The sequence below is a fragment of the Drosophila gunungcola genome (assembly GCF_025200985.1).
Source record: "Drosophila gunungcola strain Sukarami chromosome 3L unlocalized genomic scaffold, Dgunungcola_SK_2 000005F, whole genome shotgun sequence".
In the NCBI taxonomy this organism is placed as follows: Eukaryota; Metazoa; Arthropoda; class Insecta; order Diptera; family Drosophilidae; genus Drosophila; species Drosophila gunungcola.
In genome coordinates this window covers 3,912,111-3,933,870 of record NW_026453180.1, presented here as the reverse complement: position 1 = coordinate 3,933,870, position 21,760 = coordinate 3,912,111, and the positions used below count along the sequence as shown (strand labels likewise).

Genomic DNA, 21,760 nt, shown 5'->3' with positions numbered 1-21,760 from the left:
TTCCGTTGTTTTATGGCTCGATTCCACAAGGCCTAGACATCGGTAAGACAAAGGACATACATATATATATACAATATATGCGGGGAGACATTAAAAGGGAGTACATTGAAGTTGAGTGCCCCGCTTTACAAGGAAAATAACAAGGAGCAACAGCTTCAAGTGCACGAGCAACAAATGAAGCCATTACATTCACAGCCTTATCGGCAATGTCAACGAGTCTCGTCTTGGCTACCTCACTTTTTGTTTTCACCACCACCCCAACATCCATTGTTTGCATAAAATTGCAATTTACAATTATGAGAAAAACAGTGGCAAGGAAATGATGACAGCGAGCCACGCTTATCGGTGGAAATTTTCGCTTAGATAAGCTTAAACGGCGAAATGGAACAGAAAAAACTTGTTTGCATTAGCTAAATGAGACAAAAATTTGATAAATTACCTTGTAGTAGGGGTGCACAAAGAAAAAAAATGTGTCAAATGGAATCAATATATTATTTAAAAATTTAAAACATGATGTTGCCCTGTTTAGTTATTTTTTAGCACAACTTCTTTTCCATCAAAACAATTGCTATATTTCGTTGAATAAATAGCTTTAAACCATTAAATTTTTGATTCGAAACTGTAGCTTTTGGTGAGTTTTTTTTCTGTGCAAGGAAATATGTTAAATCGAAGTAAGGGAATTCCCCAGATGCAGCAAGGAAAAAAGGAAAAGCTGGGAAAATGGAACTGGCTTCCATAATTAGACACGCTGCTCACACAAGATGGAGGCATAAATTATTGCCAGTCAGTCTGGGCGAAAATCGGAGAGTGAGGGTCGTGGCATCTTATCATTAAATTAGTTTCGGTGGAGGAGGGCAGCTTAAATGAGAGATTATTGCACAAGCGGGCGATAAATTAGGCAAAGCCTTATGAATGGGCCTTTTCGGGGCTTAGATTGGGCTTGAATTTTGGCAAGATGCTTATGAGGAAATTACAACTGTGTTAAAGTAAAAATATATTCCTTTTTTCTTGATGGAAATAGTTATAAAGGTGTGTAAAAGTATGCAGCAATATTTTTTGGGTCTAAAGGCCTTTTGGGTTTATATCGAAAAACGACGTTGACTTTTTTAGTGCATACTTTTGAACGCTTTTTGAAGTGATTTTAATACTAGTAATTGGGTGCCACCGTAACCGATACAGTTTTGAAAGATTAATATATTTTATGTTTTAAATTCCGTTTGAAATGTTTCAAAAGACAATGTTATTTTTGTATTGCATGCTTTCGGGCACCTTTAAAAGTTATTTTAAGTCTAATAACCTTTGAATAGAATTTTATTTCAGAAAGTTGAATAGCTCACCTCCATATCTGCAATTTGTCTTGTCAGCGGGTATATTGCCATTCGGTTCGAGTCGGTCCAAGTATTCCTCCGAATTGTAGCCGTTGTATGGAACTTTGTTACCGTGGTTGTGGTGCCCGCCATGTCCACCGCGATGGTGATGGTGGTGATGATGGTGGTGCGTCGACTCGTCGCCGTCTTCGCGGGAAATTGCTGAAAGAAAAATGGGAAAACAAAGGAAAAGCCACAGTTTAGGTCGAGTTCTCTTCAGGTTTAGATTTCCACTCCCGGGAAAAACTGCCCTAATTAAATTACAAGAGCCGGCCATTGAGATGTCAATATCCATAAACGCTCAAGTGGCAGGAAAGCCACTTCAGTTTTGGGGACCAACACCCAACTTCACTTTACAGTTTTGCACCCTTCGAGCCATTAGCTTTGATAGTCAACTATAGGTGAAAGGAGGAAGGATGCCAATCAACGCCTATTGGACTGCCTCCCTTTTTTCGGGTCAATATGCCAAGCTCTTTGTGGTTTTTGTGGCTGTGAAACCACAGGACTGTGGTCCTCTTTTCCTGACTCCTTGCCCTGAATCTGACATTTGCTTCCTGATGTTTACATTTTCTTCCAATCAACTTGAAACCCAAATTACAAATTTGTAAAGCAAACCATCAACTTAGAGAAAATAGTTCAATGCAGTTTAAAAAACTATTTGAAATACACAAAACAAGCACAAATAAAAGCTTAAGTATTGCTTTCATTTTAGAAAGAAACCTATGTTTTAAATATCAACACAATTTAATTCTCTTATATATTAAACTAACACCAAAATGTTTTAACAGCATTTGATTGCTAATGTTTTTCTTTTCTACCAAACAACTTTAAACCCAAATTATAAATTTCTGAAAGAAATCATCAAATTAAAGAAAATATTTTCATGAGCTGTTAAAAATTACCTTAAACTTAAAATTGCTCTTTTCTTATTTTAGAAATTAAACCATTAATAAATACAATTTAAGAGAAAGTAACACTGATATTGATATATTAATATTTGTTTAAGCGTTTAGCCTCCGTTTATTTTGCTAAAACAAAATAACAAATTCCCGAAACCGTCTAAATTCGGCTTTAACCAAAAACCATTGATAGTCACAGCTCATAAAAAGGAGAATGAGTATAAATGGTCAGGGGTTTTTAGAGGGTGTTCAGGGCAAACATTGAGGGTATTTTGAATGTGCCGAATATGCAAATGAGTCGAAGACGAGGACGACGCTACATGCAAACAAAAGGGTGAAAAAATTGCCTAAGCTTTTGTACAAATTTATATGGCAGCGCCGGAAAAAAGGACACAAAACGGGTGAAATCACGAAGGACACTGGAGAGGCGGTACGCGGTGCTTTTTGCCTTCCAATTTCTAAAACGGAAACACAAAAGGCAGTACCAGCATGTTGGCCAAGTTTACCTGGTCTGCCTGGTATCCCTTAGCCAAAAAAAGAGAAAGAGGAAAACGCGAAACGAGTCAAACGGAAATTGGTTGGATATTAGCTTACCGCCAACATACATGCAAATCCTTTTTTCGGGTGTTTTGGTGAGCCTGCAATTTGCTAACGATATGCACACAAGTGGGCGTGGCAAAGTCGCCAAAAGAAGGGGATTTTCCCTTTGAAAAAGTCAATAAATTGTAATCAAGCAGAGTAAGGCAAAAAAGTTAAGATTTCTCATCAAATTCCTTCCCACTGATAGTCATCATCTGGCGGCAGACGAAATAAATTATGGCAAGCCATAAGCTGCAAGTCAGAGCAGCAAATATGTTTAATTAATAGCCAGGGCAAATATGCAGCCCAAGGGAGACTAAGACACAAGTTCCACCCTTGTCGCAAAAGGATGATGTCACCACCCACCACACACACAAATCACAAATTACCGCAAATCGTCGCTACAAATAAGCAATTTATTTGCCAACTCAACGGCGGAATGAGGAACACTCGGTTGTCCACACGAAATGCAATGCGAAATGACCCCAAAAAATCATCTTTCAGTCGTCGGTGGGGAAAAGAAATCTCATAAAGTTGTGCCAAAACACGCCGGAAAAGTGGCCGGAGTTGGAAATGTAATCAATAAAATATGTTCAACATAAAGTACAAACCAAAAGGGAGTTGGCTGATTTTTTTTTCAAAGCGGGGGAAAGTCACAGTACAGCTCAGATTTATAGAACTATAAACATTTCAAACATAGCTGAATACATTAAAAAAACAGATTTTTGTAAAAAAATGAAACAAATCCATGCCATGAAGACTCTTTTATGTTTTCACGAGAGGAATTTTGTCGTCATATTTTAAATTTGTTTACTTTTTAATGCAATACTTAATTTAAGAAACAATTCCCTAATTTAATAAGTAATTGAAACTTCCGTAAATATTTATAATAAAATAAATAAAAAATGACTTGATGAAATAAAATGAAATAATTTTTAAGGTTATTTTTTCTAATTATGTATGATAGTCCACTATTCCTAAATATCCTGAGTTGAGCTGTTAACTTGACTTTTGCTGTATGCATTATGCAATTCCACCGCAAAAACCCGAGTTGCCACAGAGCATTACATCAACTCCGGTTATGTTCTTTCCCCAACATATGAACCACCACAGCCAAAAATATGAAATAAGCATAATGTGGCAGGCAAGTTTTGGCAGATCTGCCAAAGAAAATCTCTAAACTTTAAAAAGTTTTCTACCCCGGGTAGGTTTAAAGCGCCGACATCCAAACAAATACCGCTGACGCATGAGTGACAGGACATGGCGAGAACACAAAACTCGGACATTGGCAGGACACCAGGACACGAGAAAAGCCAATTGAACAAAGCTCGCAAATTGCAAAGAGCCCAGGGAAAATTCACAGGACGAACTGGAAGGATATGCTACAGAGTAGAGACACCAGCAGCAGCCAAATTAAATCAAAGCAAAACCACAAAAGGAAAAAGGCCAGCAGGAATGAAGAAAAAGTGCGGAAAACTTCATCGACTAAATGCAATAAATTTGCAAGGATCTGGAGAAAGAGAGAGGATGAAAAGAGATATATGACTGCCAGAAAGAGAGGGAGTGACAAAACCTATTATGCCTGGGGCACATGGAATTCGTTTCTACTTTTATACCGAAGAACTTAACGGGTACTAAAACCTAAACCTACTAAACAGCCACCGAAAACTTCCAAAAACTTGGAAAGTGTTGAGCTGGCAAAGGATTGGCACAACCTCAGATAACCATAAAATTGGGATCGAAGGAAAACGTCCGATGATTATGACGAACCAATGGGTAATCAAATGGTTAAGGCTGGGCCTCGAATTTTATGTGATAGGTTTTACTTAGTAAGATGGATATGTGGCTTTACACTTGCAAAATGTTATAAGTACATTAAGGTTAAAATAATACTAAGTCTAGCAACAACAAAATCTTTAAAAATTCTTATAAATGTGTAAAATAGATTAGTGTACTAAAATAATGAAAAATATGAGTTATAAAAATTCAGATGAATTTGTAAAAGAATAATTGGATTTTCACTAAATCTTACACAAAACAGACGGATTTATTTTTAAGAGAACTTAAACAAAAAGACTTGAAACCATTTCTCAGGAACTTTAAACCAAATTAAAACTTTAAAATATTTAGTTTGTTAATTTCTAGCCATTTAATCCAGAAAATTACTTATTTTCAACATCAAAAGTAGAATTTGTTTATACTTTGCTCTTATATTCTTCTTTTTTTATCTGTGACTACAAAATCACATTTTGCTGGATTAGACCCCACTCAAACCGAATGCTGACCAATAGTAACTAACGCAGGCAGCGCAGACAATAGACAAAATCAGTAATTTATCCTTCGATTTGGCCACCACAGTCAAGAGGAGCAGACAAAGCCAAATCCAATTGAATACTGCGAATCCGGAGCTGATGTGACACTTCAAATGCTGACAAAATACATCGCATTAACGTAGCTTCCTTGGAATAGGGACAATGGCAATGCAATTTGCCAACCGAGTCAAATTAAATGTTAAATTTCGAAGGATTGCACTCAGTGTGATGTGACTGATGTGGTCATGCAATTAAGGCTTTTCGCAATTTAATCAATTTATCAATTAAGCAAAAAAAAAAAAAAACAGGGCTCGAAGAGGACATATTCAGTTCTTCGTTTTTCAGTTTTCAGCTTTCAGCAGCATTCAGCTTCTGCTTTAAAAGGCAATTTCATTAGCATTTCAAAGTGCCGCTTGTGGGTCCTCCTCCCTTTTTACCCATTTTCCCAATTTGCCGGCGAACAGAGTCAATAATGTTGTTAATTGCCCTCCTCCAAGTGGGCGTGGCCCTTGTTGAACAATGCAGTTGCGCGTCGGCAATTAACTTTTGTAAATAATGCATAATTGTCGAGCGGAATGTGAAAATAAAAAAATAAAAACAAGGAAACAACGGGTGGAAAATATATAAAAAAAAATAATAAAAACAAGTACAGCGTCCAATGAACTGTTTAAACATTAAACTACTGGATTCTGGAGGAAAAGGGAGCGGTTCGCGGTTGATCAGTCTGCCGAGTTCAATTGAATCAGTTGGCCAGACGGTCTGGTTGATTGTTTAAATGATTTGCATTTTCGAGGGCAAAAGTAAGATGTTTACATGTCAATGGAATGTAAAACTGCAGGAGGTATCTATTTTTTTTTTTAATTATTAGTTTATTAGTTAAAAAATGACAAACACATAGTTGTCAGGCATCTTAAACTATTTAATGGCTCTCAAACTTGTTTACCCTCCCATTTTAGTTTGTTCTTTATGTTATCAATTGAATATACATAAGTACGACTTGCATTTTAATCTTTTTTTAATTATAAAACAATGTTGCTTAATGGCTCTCAAACTTGATTTCCATCACGCTTCGATTTGTTCTTTTTGTTTTCAATTGAATTTTCATAAAATAAAGTTTTTTAAAAGTAACCTAAAAGAGGGGTTTTATTATTCGCTTATCTATTTTAATTTTGCAATGCTTTATGAAAGGGTTATTTTTTTGTCGATTCCTTTAATTAAGTAACAAAGACGAAAGACATGTAAGACTGCACAATCGCTCTCAAACCTGATTACCCTCCTATTATAGTTTATTCTCCATGTTCTCAATTTTATAAAATTTTTTTTTGTTTTTGCATAGTTTGCTGATGAGAAAGTGCGAATGGAAGGGGGGCATCCATTCTCGTTGACGACAACGATGGCTGTGAACTTTTTAATTTAATTAATATACGCTGCTGCCGCACCAACAAAAACGACGCAGAATGAAAATGAGACAGACGCCCTGGAAAAACAACAATATTAACGAGAGGAAAAAGCAAAGGCAAAGGCTAGGGCATTGAATTACACAAAGTTCGGGGGACTCTGAAAATCAGGGGCGGGGAGTTATCAACCAAGGTGTGCGCCACTGTCATGCCAACGCACTTAAAACTTATTATTAATTAAAAAAAAAATTTTTTTTGCAGCCGAGACGTGCGGTAATTTATGGATTCGAAGGATTTAAGGAGCTCAGTTTTCGGCGGCGCACCGCAGAAATGTCAGCCACTCAACCATTGCAGGTGTGCTTACACTGGCAAATGATCTCAGTCGTTAAAAAAAGTTGTAAAACTAATTAAATAGAAATCATTTTTGTGTTTGTAAAATAAATTTCTATGATATTTTACTTAGAAACCTATAAACTGACATTAAGTTGTAGAATTAATATTTAAATATATTTTTACACATACCTAACAAACAAACTTAACAGAGTATTTTTCAGTTAATGTAAAAGCTTTTTGCATTACAAAATTACCAACCATCAGTTTAACTTCTTGATATTTTTGTTCAGTGCACTCATAGTTGTTGCTCCTGTTTTGCTCCGTTTCGCCACAATTTTCTTCACTACACAATTAACTTTAATGACTGTAAAAAGAGCCATGTACCGAGGCACTTAAGTGAAGAATTTTCGGGCGAGGGACCACAGACGGCAGACAGTTGAAATTGTAAAATTGTTTGTGGCATTAAGTGCGGTTAAGTGGTTTTCCCAAGGTGTCCTCCTGTCGCCATCGACTTGATTCTTTTTGACAGAAATTGAAAATTACAAACAGGCTTTCATACTTCGTCTTCTATTCGCACATCAAAGTGAGTGAGCTTAAGTCGGTTGCCAGAAACCGATTTATGCTTTTGTCAGCTGAATTTGAATCGGAATTGGAGTTCAGTTTGCAGGCCCCGAGGCCCCGAAAAAAAGAAAGGTGAGCAAAGACGCCTTGTAAATCTTGGCCAAACAAGTTAACACTTCTTGGGGACATTTTCAGCAAGGAGTTAGGGTAATACGAAGCTAGACAGCCAGACAATCAGACAGGCCTGTGGGCTATATGAGGCGGATTTGCCAGGAGGAAGGATTTTGAGGACGACACAACAACTGGCAGAAGGTTCGAATGTACGACATCGAAAAGGCGCACAATAAATATATATCTTAGGTCGGTGTTGAACTACTGTAGATACACTACAAAATTGGTCGGGTAATTGGGAATAGTCGGAAGAATAAGACTAAGAAAGCTCAAAAATTTATTAATAATTTGTGTTTATCCTAACAGAAAAATAATAATTGTAAGATATATAAAACGAACACTTTAGTGATTAAAAAAAAATACTTCGTAATACCTTATATTGTGTATTATTATATTGTGAAACATTGGGAATTCTCTTTTTACCTTAAATAATAATTTATTTAAACTTTAATCGAAGTTGTACTAGAACCCATTTGAAAAAACATCCTTTAAAAACAAAATCTTTTGTATTTTGCTGCAATAATAGAGTATTTTTTGTTCGACGTCCAAAGAGACTTCTAACGCAAGAGAACTTCATCCAATTCCTGTCAATTGAACACGCAACATTTGGGGCCTGCAAAAGGATATCCATTGGCAAATAAAATATTTAAGCCAAACATTGCGCCAGAACATGGCCAAATTGAAGGCTCAATAAGGCCAACTTTTCTACACTTGCCAACTCATCCCTCTACTTCATCTAACTTCCTCTACAATATTCCCATCCTCGCCACTAAAACGTTTTGCAAAAATTGTCAGAGGCCTGTGGCAAACTTATCCTTTGCAATAACAAATAAGAAAAGGAGACGCAGAGACCGAGCCTTTTTGGCAAAAATCAATAAATATTTGAGGAGCCGGAAGGCAGGGAGCAATCCTCGAGATTGCATTTAATTTGAAACTCATAAATACGAAATGCGCTCTCGCGCTGTCTTGATAATCATAATAAAACTGTGAATAAATTGCTTAAGATATTGCCGTGCAGCGAAAAACAATTTGTCTACGTGGATCTCCTTCTGTCAAAAATCAAAGATGAATTGTTATGGAAAATTATTGAAAATTTCCAAGGGTAATTGAGTGTTAAATGCGAGAGACCCATCAACGTTCGTGTTCAAGTCATCAAAATGTCAGCAGGAAATAATTAAGAAAATATTTAGCCAGTTTGATGCGAGGCAAATGGAAATTGTTCACAAAACTTGAATTGAGCAGCAGTTGCAGGGGGAAAAGCAGACACAATTGCCGCTCTACTTGAGACACTATTCCCAATGCTGGATGGGAATTATAATAGCTCCCTTACTGTCTGTTAACTTGGCAGATGAGCATGCTCGAGGATTTCATTTGTTGAAGGCTTCAACTTGTACTTCAACTTCAACTTCATCTCCAACTTGACTTGAACTTTCCTCCACTCACGCATATCTTAAATGCACAAAATATGCTGAAAAGGGTTTTCATTTTCCCCCGCCTCCCGCTCTTGGCAAACATTTTTGCAGCAATTTAATTTGCTCCTTTGCATAACAATCAGCGGGGAGCATTTCTAGCCGGGATAATCAACGTTTTCACTCATTATCATTATCAAGTCGCTGACTTTTCTCTTCCATCTCGATCTCCATCCCTTCGTACATATTATCTACATATAATTTCTATCTGTAACTGGAAGTACCCTCCAGGGTCTTCAGCTAATGGCCCGCGGCGCCGGAAGTTTTTTGTGTAGACTCCTAACTTCCCATTTCTCCGGCTCCACTATTTCAAAGTCTATGGTGCACTTGACTTTACAAAATATAAGGCAACGCTTCCAAGCACAGAAAAAAAATGATTGCTCATAATAGGTTTAACCAAAGAACTTAGGTAAATTGATTAAATCTATTTGCTTATGACAATGAGCCTTTTTTTTTAAATAACAGCTAAAAATCGTTTGCAAATAAAATATATTCTGCAGAAAATATGTCGTTCATCTTAAATACTTTTGTTTAATATTTAAGATTACTTCATCTCTACCGATTTGACATAATTATAAGATCACAAAACGAGAAATTTGTTTTCAATAAATTTTTAATTTCTATCAACTTTGACTATTATTAAAATAGTAAATTAATAGTAAATTGATATTGTTCCCTGTGCATATTTACTCTTTTCTCACTCTTTATCATTTCGGCTGGAGTTTGTAAATATGAAGTTTGATAAGTGGGCGGTTCAGGAGGAGAGTGTCTAAGTGTTTGGCCTGGTTTTTTTTGGGAGCCAAAAATAGAAAGGGGAAAAGTACAAAAAAGGTTCCTCCACTTTTGACTTGGTGCAGACGGCAAACGTCGCCGAAAAAGTTTCACTAGGTGCAGATTCTTTATGAGATTACTTGGCTTTGCCAAAGATATGAGAATGGAGGGCCCTTATCCTTTAAAATAAGTGAATTTTTTCCTAAGGGGCGGGCACAAATTTCAACTCCAAATAATAATTTCAATGAATGAAAATGAACATTCCACGAAATTCATGAATCATTAAAAGGAATTTATCTAATTAAGTTTGGGGCTTCTGCTTCTTGTTTTTTTTTGAGATTTAAGACCACTGTTCTTGAGTTTCGTTTACCACCCAGTCACGCATTCACCCACACCAAACGTTTTTTGCCATACAACTTTAGCAGAATGCCTTTGTTTATGTTCTCTTAAAATGGCAATCGCTGGCTTTTCTTAGTGTTTTTTTTGTAGGTTGCCACAAATGTCGTTACGTGCACAAGTTGCGCTTTTAAAATAATTACAAAAGGAGACAAGCTGAGAGTGCAGTCTGTTCTCCCTCAGCGGCGGAAAAAAAGAAGGAAATATGGTCAAAGTTTCCAAACAGCAAAAATGGTGGGAAAAGTGTGTAGCTAGCTTTTGTGCGATTTTGTGGGGAAGGGGAAAAGTTTGAGAGCCACTGAACGACCAGCTGTTACACAAGAAAATGTCTGAAAAGACTGCAGCATGGCGGTATATATCTATATAGATTGCATTACGACATCAGTTACCGGTTGACTCAAAAAAGAGAGAACAAAATATGAGGCAAAGTGAAGCCAAGTGTGGCTAATGTGAAAAGGGCGGAGACAGGAGGCTTTTGGATTCAGCGTCTTGGAAAATATACTGCCAGCACTTCCTACCACAAGCCAATAACTTCACAGCCGAAAATATATAAGTTGCATAAGAAAATAACAAGAATAACGTTGAATACACGCAACAACAGCTACAAAATAAGAACAGCCATGAAGCTTAGACAAAATGTATTATGCACAGGCGATAAAACGTTTTGTATTCGTGGGCAACCAACAAAATAGGACAACAAAAAATGCAGGAAACAGTAGACAATGCAAAGCCTGAAGCGACGGGCACCGAGGTGTTAATGTTTGGGGTGGCTTTACCTCAAACACAGAGTAGGGGTCCGCATTAAAATGCCGCCAACGCAATTTGACACTATTTCTTCAGGAAAGAACAGCATGTACGGGGAGTTCGGGATTGTATGCAAGAAAAGATTTTGGTACTTTATATATTGGTAAGAAATGTATATATATTTATTTTGTCTTTGATTTTTAATGATATTTAGTTCTACAATTTTTCAAGAATCTAGTAATCGTAGAAAATATTATATCTTATCTATTTTGACAGCTAATATTTCTTTCAGTGCTCTTAGGTTTGGACAACTTTCAGCCACGTCATCAGGCAAACATTAAACCTGCAGCAGTCTGAAAACTAAGCTGAACAGAGGCTGGCTTTTGTGGGGGCGTTAATGGGTTAAGAGTGCGCTTAGAGCGTGTATAGATTTTATAATGTGTTTGCTCGGAGTCTCACCCCCGTTTTTCTTTGCATCTTGCATGAGTTGCATTTTTTTTACCGCCCAAAAGAATGAAAAAAAGAGGACGACACCTGCAAGCGGCATTTTTTCTCTTTCGCTTTTGCTGAGCGGACAAACTTTTCCCCAAGTGTACGTGTGTGCGTAAGTGTAGAGTGCGTGTGTGTGTGTGTGTGTGTGTGGGTTGATTACAAAATACAGTTTAATGTTGATTACACATGCAAGGAGCACAGCCTGCAGGCCAAGCAAAAGCAATTGGATTACACTCAAAGAAATTGTCAATAAGTATATTTAATTTACTTAAAAAGGTACTTAAAAATCATTTTTGAAAAAAATTAATATTAAACTCTAATTAACCTTGTTAAGTTTAAAAACCAATAAAGTCCTCCACTTTGTAGCATTTTGCTATATTTTTTTATGGAATTACAAGATAACAAATAGTGCCAGAAGTTTTAAATTGGTGCTTGACTCATAATTTTATTTTTTTTTTTAATTTAAACAAGTATGTGGCCTTTCGTTCAATCAAAATTTTAGGACTGAAATAAATTGTTTTAGCATATCGTACACATATTTATTGAACATATTTTTTTCTCTGCAAATACAGGCTGTTGCTGTTAGTGACTTGGCTTATGCCGTAACAAAAGGCTTCTGCTGCCAGTGACTATCCATCTCTACATCCCTATCCCTTTCCGGCAAAGTGTTCCCATCTCACTCTCCGAAGCTCAGTTGCTCTTAAGCCTCATTATTCATACAATGTTGACACTAAACTAGTTGTCTGGCATGCATGCATTAATATAAAAGTCTGAAAAATGTTGTGTTCTTTCTTAAAATTGCTTTGAGAAAGACAGCTTGAGCTTGCTTTAAGAAAATTCCTGGAAGCGTTCAAGGTACTAAAGCTAAAAGAAATTTTGCAACTGCAAAAAAATGTAGATTTTTTATAGTAAAACTGGAGAAGCTAAACAGAGTCAACAGTTATACATTCACTGACCAATAAAGCCCAGCTACAAAACCGCACAAAACAATCACGCAATCAACTTAAGTATGCAAATTATAATAAATTTGTTGTGTTTATGAACTGCTAATGATTTGGTTACGATTTTTATGTGTTTCTGTGTTTTTCTCTGTTGTTTTTGCGTGTGCAGGCAATGAGGAAAACTGTCGCAAATTTGATTTACAACACGCCGCGCGAAAGAGGAAAACAAAAAAAAAATTGTTGCAGCGAAATTTCCATGTCACACACAGAGCCTGGAAAGACTTGGCAACTGTCATGACACATTATTCATTTTGTAACAATGCGCGGCGAACGTGATGTAGCATTTCAAAAACAAATGATGGCTATAATAATAATGATGATGCTTCTGAATGAGCGAAAGCTGCAAATGTGATAATCACACAATTATATTAAATTTTATGCGATTTGGCTAGGTTTTAACACATTTGCTGAACAAAGTTTGTTGGACTGCGTTAAAAAGTGAATGTTAGCCACGAATTCCAGTTTTAGCACCCTACCGCCCCTCAGTAAGTTTATCTCGTTTGCTCACGAAGGTGTTAAATGGAAATTGAAAACCATTTTCTTTGTCATGCAATGTGAGTGGTGGTTTTTTATCGGTGCAGAGATATTGTTTTACTTACGGTATATCAAATTTAAAAAATTAAAAGTACTGGTCAAAGAATGGCAATGAACTTTGGAATTAAATAAATATTACTGAATATTTTAAATTTTTTTTGGGGTTTTTTCCTTTGTATTTTCAATGTGGAGTTAATGGAATTTTTTTTATAATAGTATTTATACAACTTTTTAAGGGATGTTTTTTCACCCATCCATATAATGTAAAATTTTGCATCTTTCATTAGCCAACAAAAGTCTGTTCGAATCTGTTCCTGAAACTTTGCCCCATTACCTGAACATGTCAATCTAAAAAAGGACCACCCAGGAAGCTTGGGAAAAAGAAAATTGAATTTCCAATCTAGTACCAAGAAGAGTACACATTTTTGGATAAATTAAATTGAAAACTTTCGACAGCTTTCATGAAAATAAATATTAATTTGTTATTCGCTTCTTCGCGAAGCCTTTAAAGCCGGGGATTAGCTTGTCGGGCTTTAGAAATCTGCAAGTTTCGACAACTTTAACAAGCTTAAAATTAGAAAAAACTCTAAAAGTGGGTAAAAGAAATGCAAATGGAAAAAGTGTGAAACAAAATACGGCAGAGAAATATTCTGTGACAATTACAGGATGTGGATTGTTGCAGAAACACACCCCAATTCGCATCAATGGCTGTCAGGGGCAACCTGGCAATTTTCTATATAAATCATAAGCGGAAAAAACAGGGAAAATAAAAGGAAAACAAGCTCGCTTATCGAGTGTTTAACTTTGGTTGGCCGGTGGAATGGGTTGCTTTCAAGAGGCTCAGAGTGGGGTTTCAGTTGGAAATCCACCTTTGGCGCTGGTCAAACAATTGTGTGCCTACCGCAAACTGCAGAGGGTTCCCTCATATCGATTGCAGGGTACCCAAAGCTACAATCCCCAACCCTGCCCACTCTGATGTTATGCAAAACCACCCCCAACAACAGTGCCGCCTGGCTGATAAGTAACATGGCAACAAAATGTTGAATGTTGCAAATGCCAACGTGTGGCAGCTTGTGATAGCAGCACAGAAAACTCCCAAAAAGAGGGTTGCTATTCTGTACACTGTGGAAAACAATTGGGCAGAAGACTATACAAATTAAATGCACTTGAAAATTGTATGCATACATATTTTTAGAAAAGTTTTTAAAACTTAAAATATTTTCAGTTGTGTAGGTTTATATAAAAAAAAGAGTAACACCTTTTAGTAATATCTTATAAAAAATTCCAAAATCTTTAAAATTGTTTAGGTATATTCAAAAAGCCAATAAGACCTTTTAGTGATAAATTACATAGACTTAAGAATAGTTTTAAAAATCTGTTTTAAAAGTTTTAAAATAAATTTTGGTTTAATTTCAAAGGTTTAAAACCAGTAAATTATTACTGAAATCATTTTAAAACAATTTCAGGAGACTTCCTTTTTAAGATACTTTCAATCCCTATAAATATAATATTTAATTGTTGTTTAAAATATAGTTTTACTCAAAATTTTTTACATTTTAACCATTTTATTAAATGTAAGCTCTTAAATTGGACTGCAGCTATGCTTTCTGTGCATTTTGTTATGCCCATTTTGAGTGATGTATGGGCGAAATGGGTGTTTTGGGGTGGTGAGTGGTTGAGGTGGTGGTTTCAGGTTTTGGTGGCCATGCAAATCCGTCACGGTGCGTCCGCCACTGGTCCACTGAACCCCCGAAAAATGCCACGACTATCCGCAAAAGAGGCGACGACAACTGGCACTGCACAGTGTGGGCAATGTTTTCGCAGCGACTGTGCGAATGTTAGCCCACGAGAATTCAAACTCGGCGGGGACTGGGAAAAAAAGCCCAGCATGGCACGTGTCTGCACTTTGAGCTCAAACGAAGCAGCAGCCAACTCCATTAGCGGCAGCGAGGGGGCGCCCGTGGGTTTAGGGGGTTGAAAGAGACCCACGTCGCCTGGGGCCACCGAAATGCGAAGCGAAGGGGATCTGTTTTATCGAGGGAGTCCTTGTTGCACGATTGCCGGCCCTTGCCTTTTTATTTTCGCCTGGCTCCTTTATTTTTTGCAAGCTGTTTGTTACCTACTGCACTTCAAATGCAGTGAGCCATAAACCGGATCTGGAAGCAGTCATGATAGCCCAAAGTGATCCCTTTAAGGAGCGCTTTAAAATGTAATACATTTGAAAGAGATAGAGCTCAAACTCTAATCTTATTAGGTATATACATTTTTATAATTAAGTATACAATTTTGATCTGGCAGCAACTGTTACTAATCTACATTTAAGCTATTGAATTAAAATAACGTATTTAAAATGGTTATACAACAGAATATTTTAGGTTACAAATCTTAAATTTTTTTCTTTTAAGTCATATACGACTTTTTATATATTAATTAGTTCTTTCAGCTACTTTATCTTTTCTACGTTTAAGCCATAAAAAATGTATTAAACATCTTATGCAAAAGAAAATAAAAGAGCACAAACTTAGATCATTTGCTATGTATTAAGTCATATGCGATTTTATGATCAAAAAACCTTATTTTATTCTACCAGCAACTTTATTTTCTCTACCTTTGAGCCATTGATTTTATATTCTTTTCTTTAGACTTTCACTCTTAAAATACACCCAAAAATCCATAAAGAATTAACGAACTTGAACTATTTTCTCATTTTTTCCCGGTTATTTAAGCAGCTTTAATGCCTCTTCCATCGATTCTCAATTTGGAAGATATTTCCTTTGGCATTTTTCTCATTTTCAGCTTTGGTGCCCTGATTTCTCGGCTTTTCCCGCCCCCTCCCCCTAAAGTCTCCCAATCTAGTGCTCACGTCTTGCTTCATTATTTTTTATAGCCATGGCCATTATCTATTTACATATGTCAAGCTTTTCTTTTATTAGATTTCGCATTTCCATTTTATTGGCAATTCTCGTGCAATCGCCTTCAAACTGTAATTTGGCATTTAACGCGAGAAATTCACACTTTTCAAGTTTGTGTATTAAACATCCTTCAGTGGCATTCATCCACTCTTCTGGCAAACAATTTAGCCTGCACTTTCCCCCCTGCCCAGACGGCAAACTCTGACTCTCAAACAGATTTACAATGCGATTTGCATAAATTGAGTGCTTCCTTTGAGGCCGCTGATGATGACGATGCGGATGTTGTCTACCCAGCTCCAGCTCAGTTTGGAGTTGCTCATGTCCCGGTCCCTGAGGCCACTTCCTCAGATCTCCTCAGCCTAAGACCCCCATCTTCTAGACTCCCTTTTCAAATGAATTTAAATCTCTGACACAAAAAAAACGGGCTGCCGTTTTGCAAAAGTTAATGTTTCAATTATTCTATAAAGGCACTGGAAAAAATAGGTACGAGTTTGGGTAACTATTGTGGTGTACATCAAAATATTACAGAAACATGATGTACTATCAAACTTTAATCTTTAAAAGTAAAAGAGATTTACAAAAAAATGCTATATCTATAGATTTGGTAAAAACTCATAAAAATGAGTATTTGTTTTTCTTTTAGTAAATAATGTTTAAATGATTTATTTCAGATGAAAACTAGATTATTTTCAAACAGTTACCCCTTTTCATTTTTCTTCCATCTTCTAGACTTTTATAAAATCTCTAACGTTACGTTCCAAAATTTATATATATAGGCTTAAAAGTGCACTCAAAAAAAATATATAGGAGATTGGGAAACTATCTTTAAATTAGAGACATTTTTGATACGATTTTTAATTTACAAATATAACATACTGTTTTTCTTTCACTTGTAACAGGTTTTTATTTATCTTTTTTTTTTAGCTCTTATATGACAAAGAACAAGTTCAAAGTTTTCAGAATATTTTTTTTGTGCTTGCAATTAGTTATGAACCAAATGGTCCTTTTTGCTTTTTTAAACGCACCCTTATTGATTTCCGCCCGCTGGGAATTATTTTGATTGGAATTCTTCTTGATTTTCGGTCACATTTTGTGGGGTCATTGAAGGGTTAAGCGTTTATTTTTGCATTGAATTTTCCGGTGGCCTGAGAGTGAACAATTTGATTTGACATAATTGGGGTAAAGTCAAGCGGAAGCGATTATTGTGTGCATGTGAGAGGGAGTGTTGAAAAAAGTGGGCGTGTGCACGAGCAAAGTAATTCAATTTCCCGGCTTACAGCTCTTTTTTGGCCGTCTGGTCAACGAAAAAGAGAAGGGTTTGCTTTGGCCGGGCATGTGTAGCCCATTTTTTGAACCATTTTCCTGCTGTCGCATTGCGTCAGCGAATATGAAGCCACCCCGTATCACCCACTTAGCACCCTATTTTCACCCACTCACCTGCCAACCCACCCACTTAAGCCACCCAGGCAGTTAGTTTAAACTTGTTTGCCTCAACTTTTTTCCGTTTCTAGCTGGCCTTTGCATTAAAAATGCATGCGAAAGTCGTTTGACAAAAGTTTGCCTCCATGGGAGGAAACCTTGAAGGGCAAAGGTAAGGAGTTGCCCCAAGCAAAGTTGACAGTTACATGCGGGTCAGACAAGATTCTCCCACAGTTGTGCTTTAAAATGCAAAGACTACAGGCAAAAGGGCAAAGGTAAGGCCTTTACTTCACTTAACTGCCAGACAATCGATAATTTCAGCTATTCAATTATGGGTTTCCAGGACACACACCGCACACATGCCATAACAAATCGAAATTCCCACGCTCATTGAAATAACTTCAAGACGAAGAAAATATTATCAAGTGACAGCAAAAACATCCGAGTTATGTCACACAAATGAGCAGAATGATAAGGAAAATTCATGGAAAAAATACTAGCAAAAATTCGTTGGCAAAATGTCAGGCAGAAATGTTGACATTGTTTGGCTTAAGATACAAAACACACGGACCGAATGCAAAAAATACCAGGCAAGCATTGTTGGGAGAAGTAGTTGACAAATCAAGTTTTCCTCCTTCGTATTTTTCTTGTGCATAACGAGCCCAGCTCAGAAATGTGTGTGTTTGGATTGCAGCGAGCGAAATGAAAAGATGAAAAGCAAACGAAAAGAAAATTATGAAAATGCACAAGATGCAGTAGTGCTCTAATGGAAAGGCTTAACAGCAAGCCAACTTGTCAAGTGGAAATATGGGAAAAACTCTATTTATTTTGTGAAATATATCAAACGAATGAGCAAATCTCACATGTTAAATTTGTAATTCTTTTTTAGTGAGGAAATATAAGTTAAGTTAAAATTTAAAAAAAAGACATGTTACAAATTGAGGATTAAATATTCCAAGGTTTTTCATTCAGCAACATTCTAAAAATTCTTAAATATTTAAGGTATTTTTATAAGCACATATCTACCATTGTTTCTTAAGATTTTAATCAATAAGCATTGAAAGTTTACGCAGTTCTCCAATCGCTTTAAGCTATCTAACCTAATCCAGTTAAATAAACTTAAGTCGAGGACTTAAGAAGTTAAAGTCTCATCCGCAATCCATTAGAGCCAGTCAAAGTGCCATAAATAATGCCCTGACAATGCATCAGAGGAGCCAGACACAAACACGAATCGCCATGGGCGAAGGGAAGGGATTCGAGTTGGTAGCAGAGCAGAGAGCACATGCTCACTGCACACTCCCATCCAGGCTTTTATTCAAATTGTCAACTCGAAAATGGGCTGCAAAAAAAAATAAAATAAACTACAAAAAAAAAAACTGAAAACTGAAAATCAGCACGCCAGAAAAGAACAGAAAACTGAACAGATCCGACTGTAAAGTTCAACTGAGCGTATGTGCAATGTTTGCGAATGACAATTTACGAGTGGCCAGGAAAGGACGAATGCCAGGACTCACTTGCTCCGGCACTTCTCCGCTAATTGCCAGCAAAACAAGCTCTCAAATCAACTTTACACACATGGAGAGAAATTCTAAGTCGCATTTGTGAAATTAATCAAAAAAATTTAAAATCTATTCATTATTTTGAGATTTTTTTAGAAATTCTTGTAATCATTAATTCCTATTAAAACTTATTTTTCGCATTTAATTTAAAATTATTTTAAGATTATATAAACAGCATTATAGTAGTATAGTATTGGTAATTTATTACTTATTCTTAATGGTATACAATGATTTTGAAGTCGAAAGCGAAATGCAATTTTTACAAATTATGTTCTATAAATGCAAATTGTTAAGCTACTCAGTTTTATTTTTTATTGTGCACATATTTTACTGCCAAATAAAAACTCACCCTTCCTTTCTTTTAATAAATTTTAAGTGATATTTGCTAGAGCGCCCACCGCTTATCACGTTTTAATATTAATGGCTTGGCAAACGAAGTCAGCCGGAGAATGACTCATATGCTAATTTCAGCCACAACAAATGTTTTCGAACCAACTTTGCACACCTCCAAACTTAACCCACCGACGACACCTGTCCTGTTCTGATGACATTGAACGATATGCCGCTCTTTTTTGCAGGTGAAGGAAACAAGATGTTGGCCCACTGGATAGAAAACCCCACAAAAACCCCTCCTTTTGACCAACTTTGATTGATGGCTATTACAAGTTTTCTCTTTGGTTTGTCTGGTTCTTTTGTTTTACGTTTTTTTTGTGGTTACACTCAAGGACATTCGAGAATAACTGGCGAAACTCCGAAAAGCTTTCAGTCAAATGAGGTGGGATACAGGCGGAAATACCAAAACAAGGAAATGTAATCTATTTTAGGTAAAAAAGTTTAGAAATCTGTGAGAATCAGAAGCCAATAAAATATGTAATATATTATCTCTTTCCCAAGAATTTCAATTACAAACTTTAGCAGTCTCTAAATTTAAACTTTGGAAACTCTTGAGAAGCTTACTTATCATTTGGCCAGCAACTATTTCCGGCAACAAACTTCAGTTTTTAATAAGCCTGAAAGTTTACAGAACTTTTTTTTTTTTCAAGTAATTTCCAAATTTACGACTTCATTGCTGCGCCCTAAAACAAAAACCCCAAAAAAATATATGCCCAAAATAGGAAGTAATCCAAAGAGAGCTCACACACAAGTAAAATAAAAAGCAAAAACTTGTTTATGACTTGCAAATTTCCTGTAAAAGCCAAAACAAGTGCAGCACACAAAAAATGGGACTAGAAATGAGGGAAACTTGTCCAAAGAAGCAAATCAACTTTTCCGAACTGGAAAACGAGAAGCCGGAGGAGAACGAATGACAAACGAACTAGAAATCCCCGCACTTGGGTAAAAGTAAATAACTAAGACGGAAGTGTAGCCGTTCGACCAGAGGCCAAAAGGCAGGACGAGATGAGTTGAGGTGGGTAAATGAACTTTAAAATGGATATCCCCGAGGTGGAAAGCAGAGCCGGGAACTCTCAACTAATGTAATCAAATCAAAATGAAACGCCAGCCAAGATACTAACCGAAGGCAAATTGCCAGCCAGAGATGAGCGAGTTAGAAAAGAGTTTGCTAAAGATATCACAGCCCTTTAAGTCAGCAACTTAGCTTAAAGAGTTTTATAAAACTAAATTCAAAGCTAAGCAAAAAATATTCGAATTTGATTTATATATTAAACGAAATTTGCATGGAAATAAGCATAAAAAAATATCAAATAAATATTCAAAGATATACAACAAATAACTGAATTTTAATACATTATAATTACTCAATTCACATTAATTATTTAGCTAAAAAAATAATGAACTCATTTGCTCTAAGAAAATCTATTTTGTATACAAATTATACGTTTATCCAACAAATAATTTAATTCGTAATTTTCAATTTGATTAACAACCTATCGACGCTCATAAAATTAAACAAACAAATTAAATTAGAAAGAATGATTGGCTGAAATTAAGCGTTAAGAAGTACTATATATTACTAATTATTATTTAAAATTGTTTTAAAATCCAACAATTTAATCGTGATGAAGAATATTTCAATTTACAAATCGCTCAACAACGAATCAAGCGATTAAAGTCATTTAAAGTGAACTATAAAAAATGTCACCTTATCAAAAGAAATTAAATTGAAAATTTAACTCCCATCTCTGGCGACCGGAGAGCATTGGACTCGAGGCAATCGGAAGATGGCGAAAGGAAATATTGTCATTGAAATGCAAGTCCTGTGCTGTTCCACCTGGACAAATGCAAATTGAGAGAATGAAGGAAAGGAGGAGGGACAACAATAATAATAAAAATAAAATAATAATTTGCAACAAAAGTCAGTCAAGTGCTTGGCGGTCGAGAGTTGGTTAACCGCAGAAGAGACTTTTTCCTCTTGTTGTGCCATTGTCAATATTTGCCACCGCCATCTCCGTCTTGTTTGTCATCATCATCGAAATGATGACTGCTCCACTCCTGTCTTCATCGATATGAAGACGACACAGAAATCTCAAGGCGAAGACAAATTTTTATATATATTTTCCCTTGGACTACTGAGGGGATTTGGCTGCGAGGCCTCAATCTTTTGATCACCAACGCAGCGCGCATTTCATTTGCATGCAATCATTTGTTTATTTACTTGTAAATAAAGTCTGAGAGTTCCTGCTAATGGAAACGATAACTTTTCCCCAGAACACCACTACGAGTTGCTAATTGAAGTAGTTGCCTTGAAGGAAGTTGAGTCATGGCGGGGCTCAGGTATACTAATTGAAATTCATTTTACAGTTTAAGTTGACTTTTTGAGAAGCGCTGAGAAAGGCCCTTTGTTTGCTTCTGCTACAAAAATGAGTAGTAAATTTAAATCAACAT

The 21,760-nt window shown here is 36.2% G+C and overlaps 1 protein-coding gene across 7 annotated transcripts in view; it reads right to left on the bottom strand.

Moving 5' to 3' along the window:
* Positions 1 to 21,760, bottom strand: part of LOC128258943 (cyclin-dependent kinase 14) — a 109,488-nt gene that overhangs the window by 30,914 nt on the left and 56,814 nt on the right. For all 7 annotated transcript variants that reach the window (XM_052990985.1, XM_052990983.1, XM_052990986.1 and 4 more), the window contains one exon: positions 1,338 to 1,529. In XM_052990985.1, the coding sequence (XP_052846945.1) occupies positions 1,338 to 1,529 (192 nt within the window). The remainder of the gene's footprint in view (positions 1 to 1,337; positions 1,530 to 21,760) is intronic.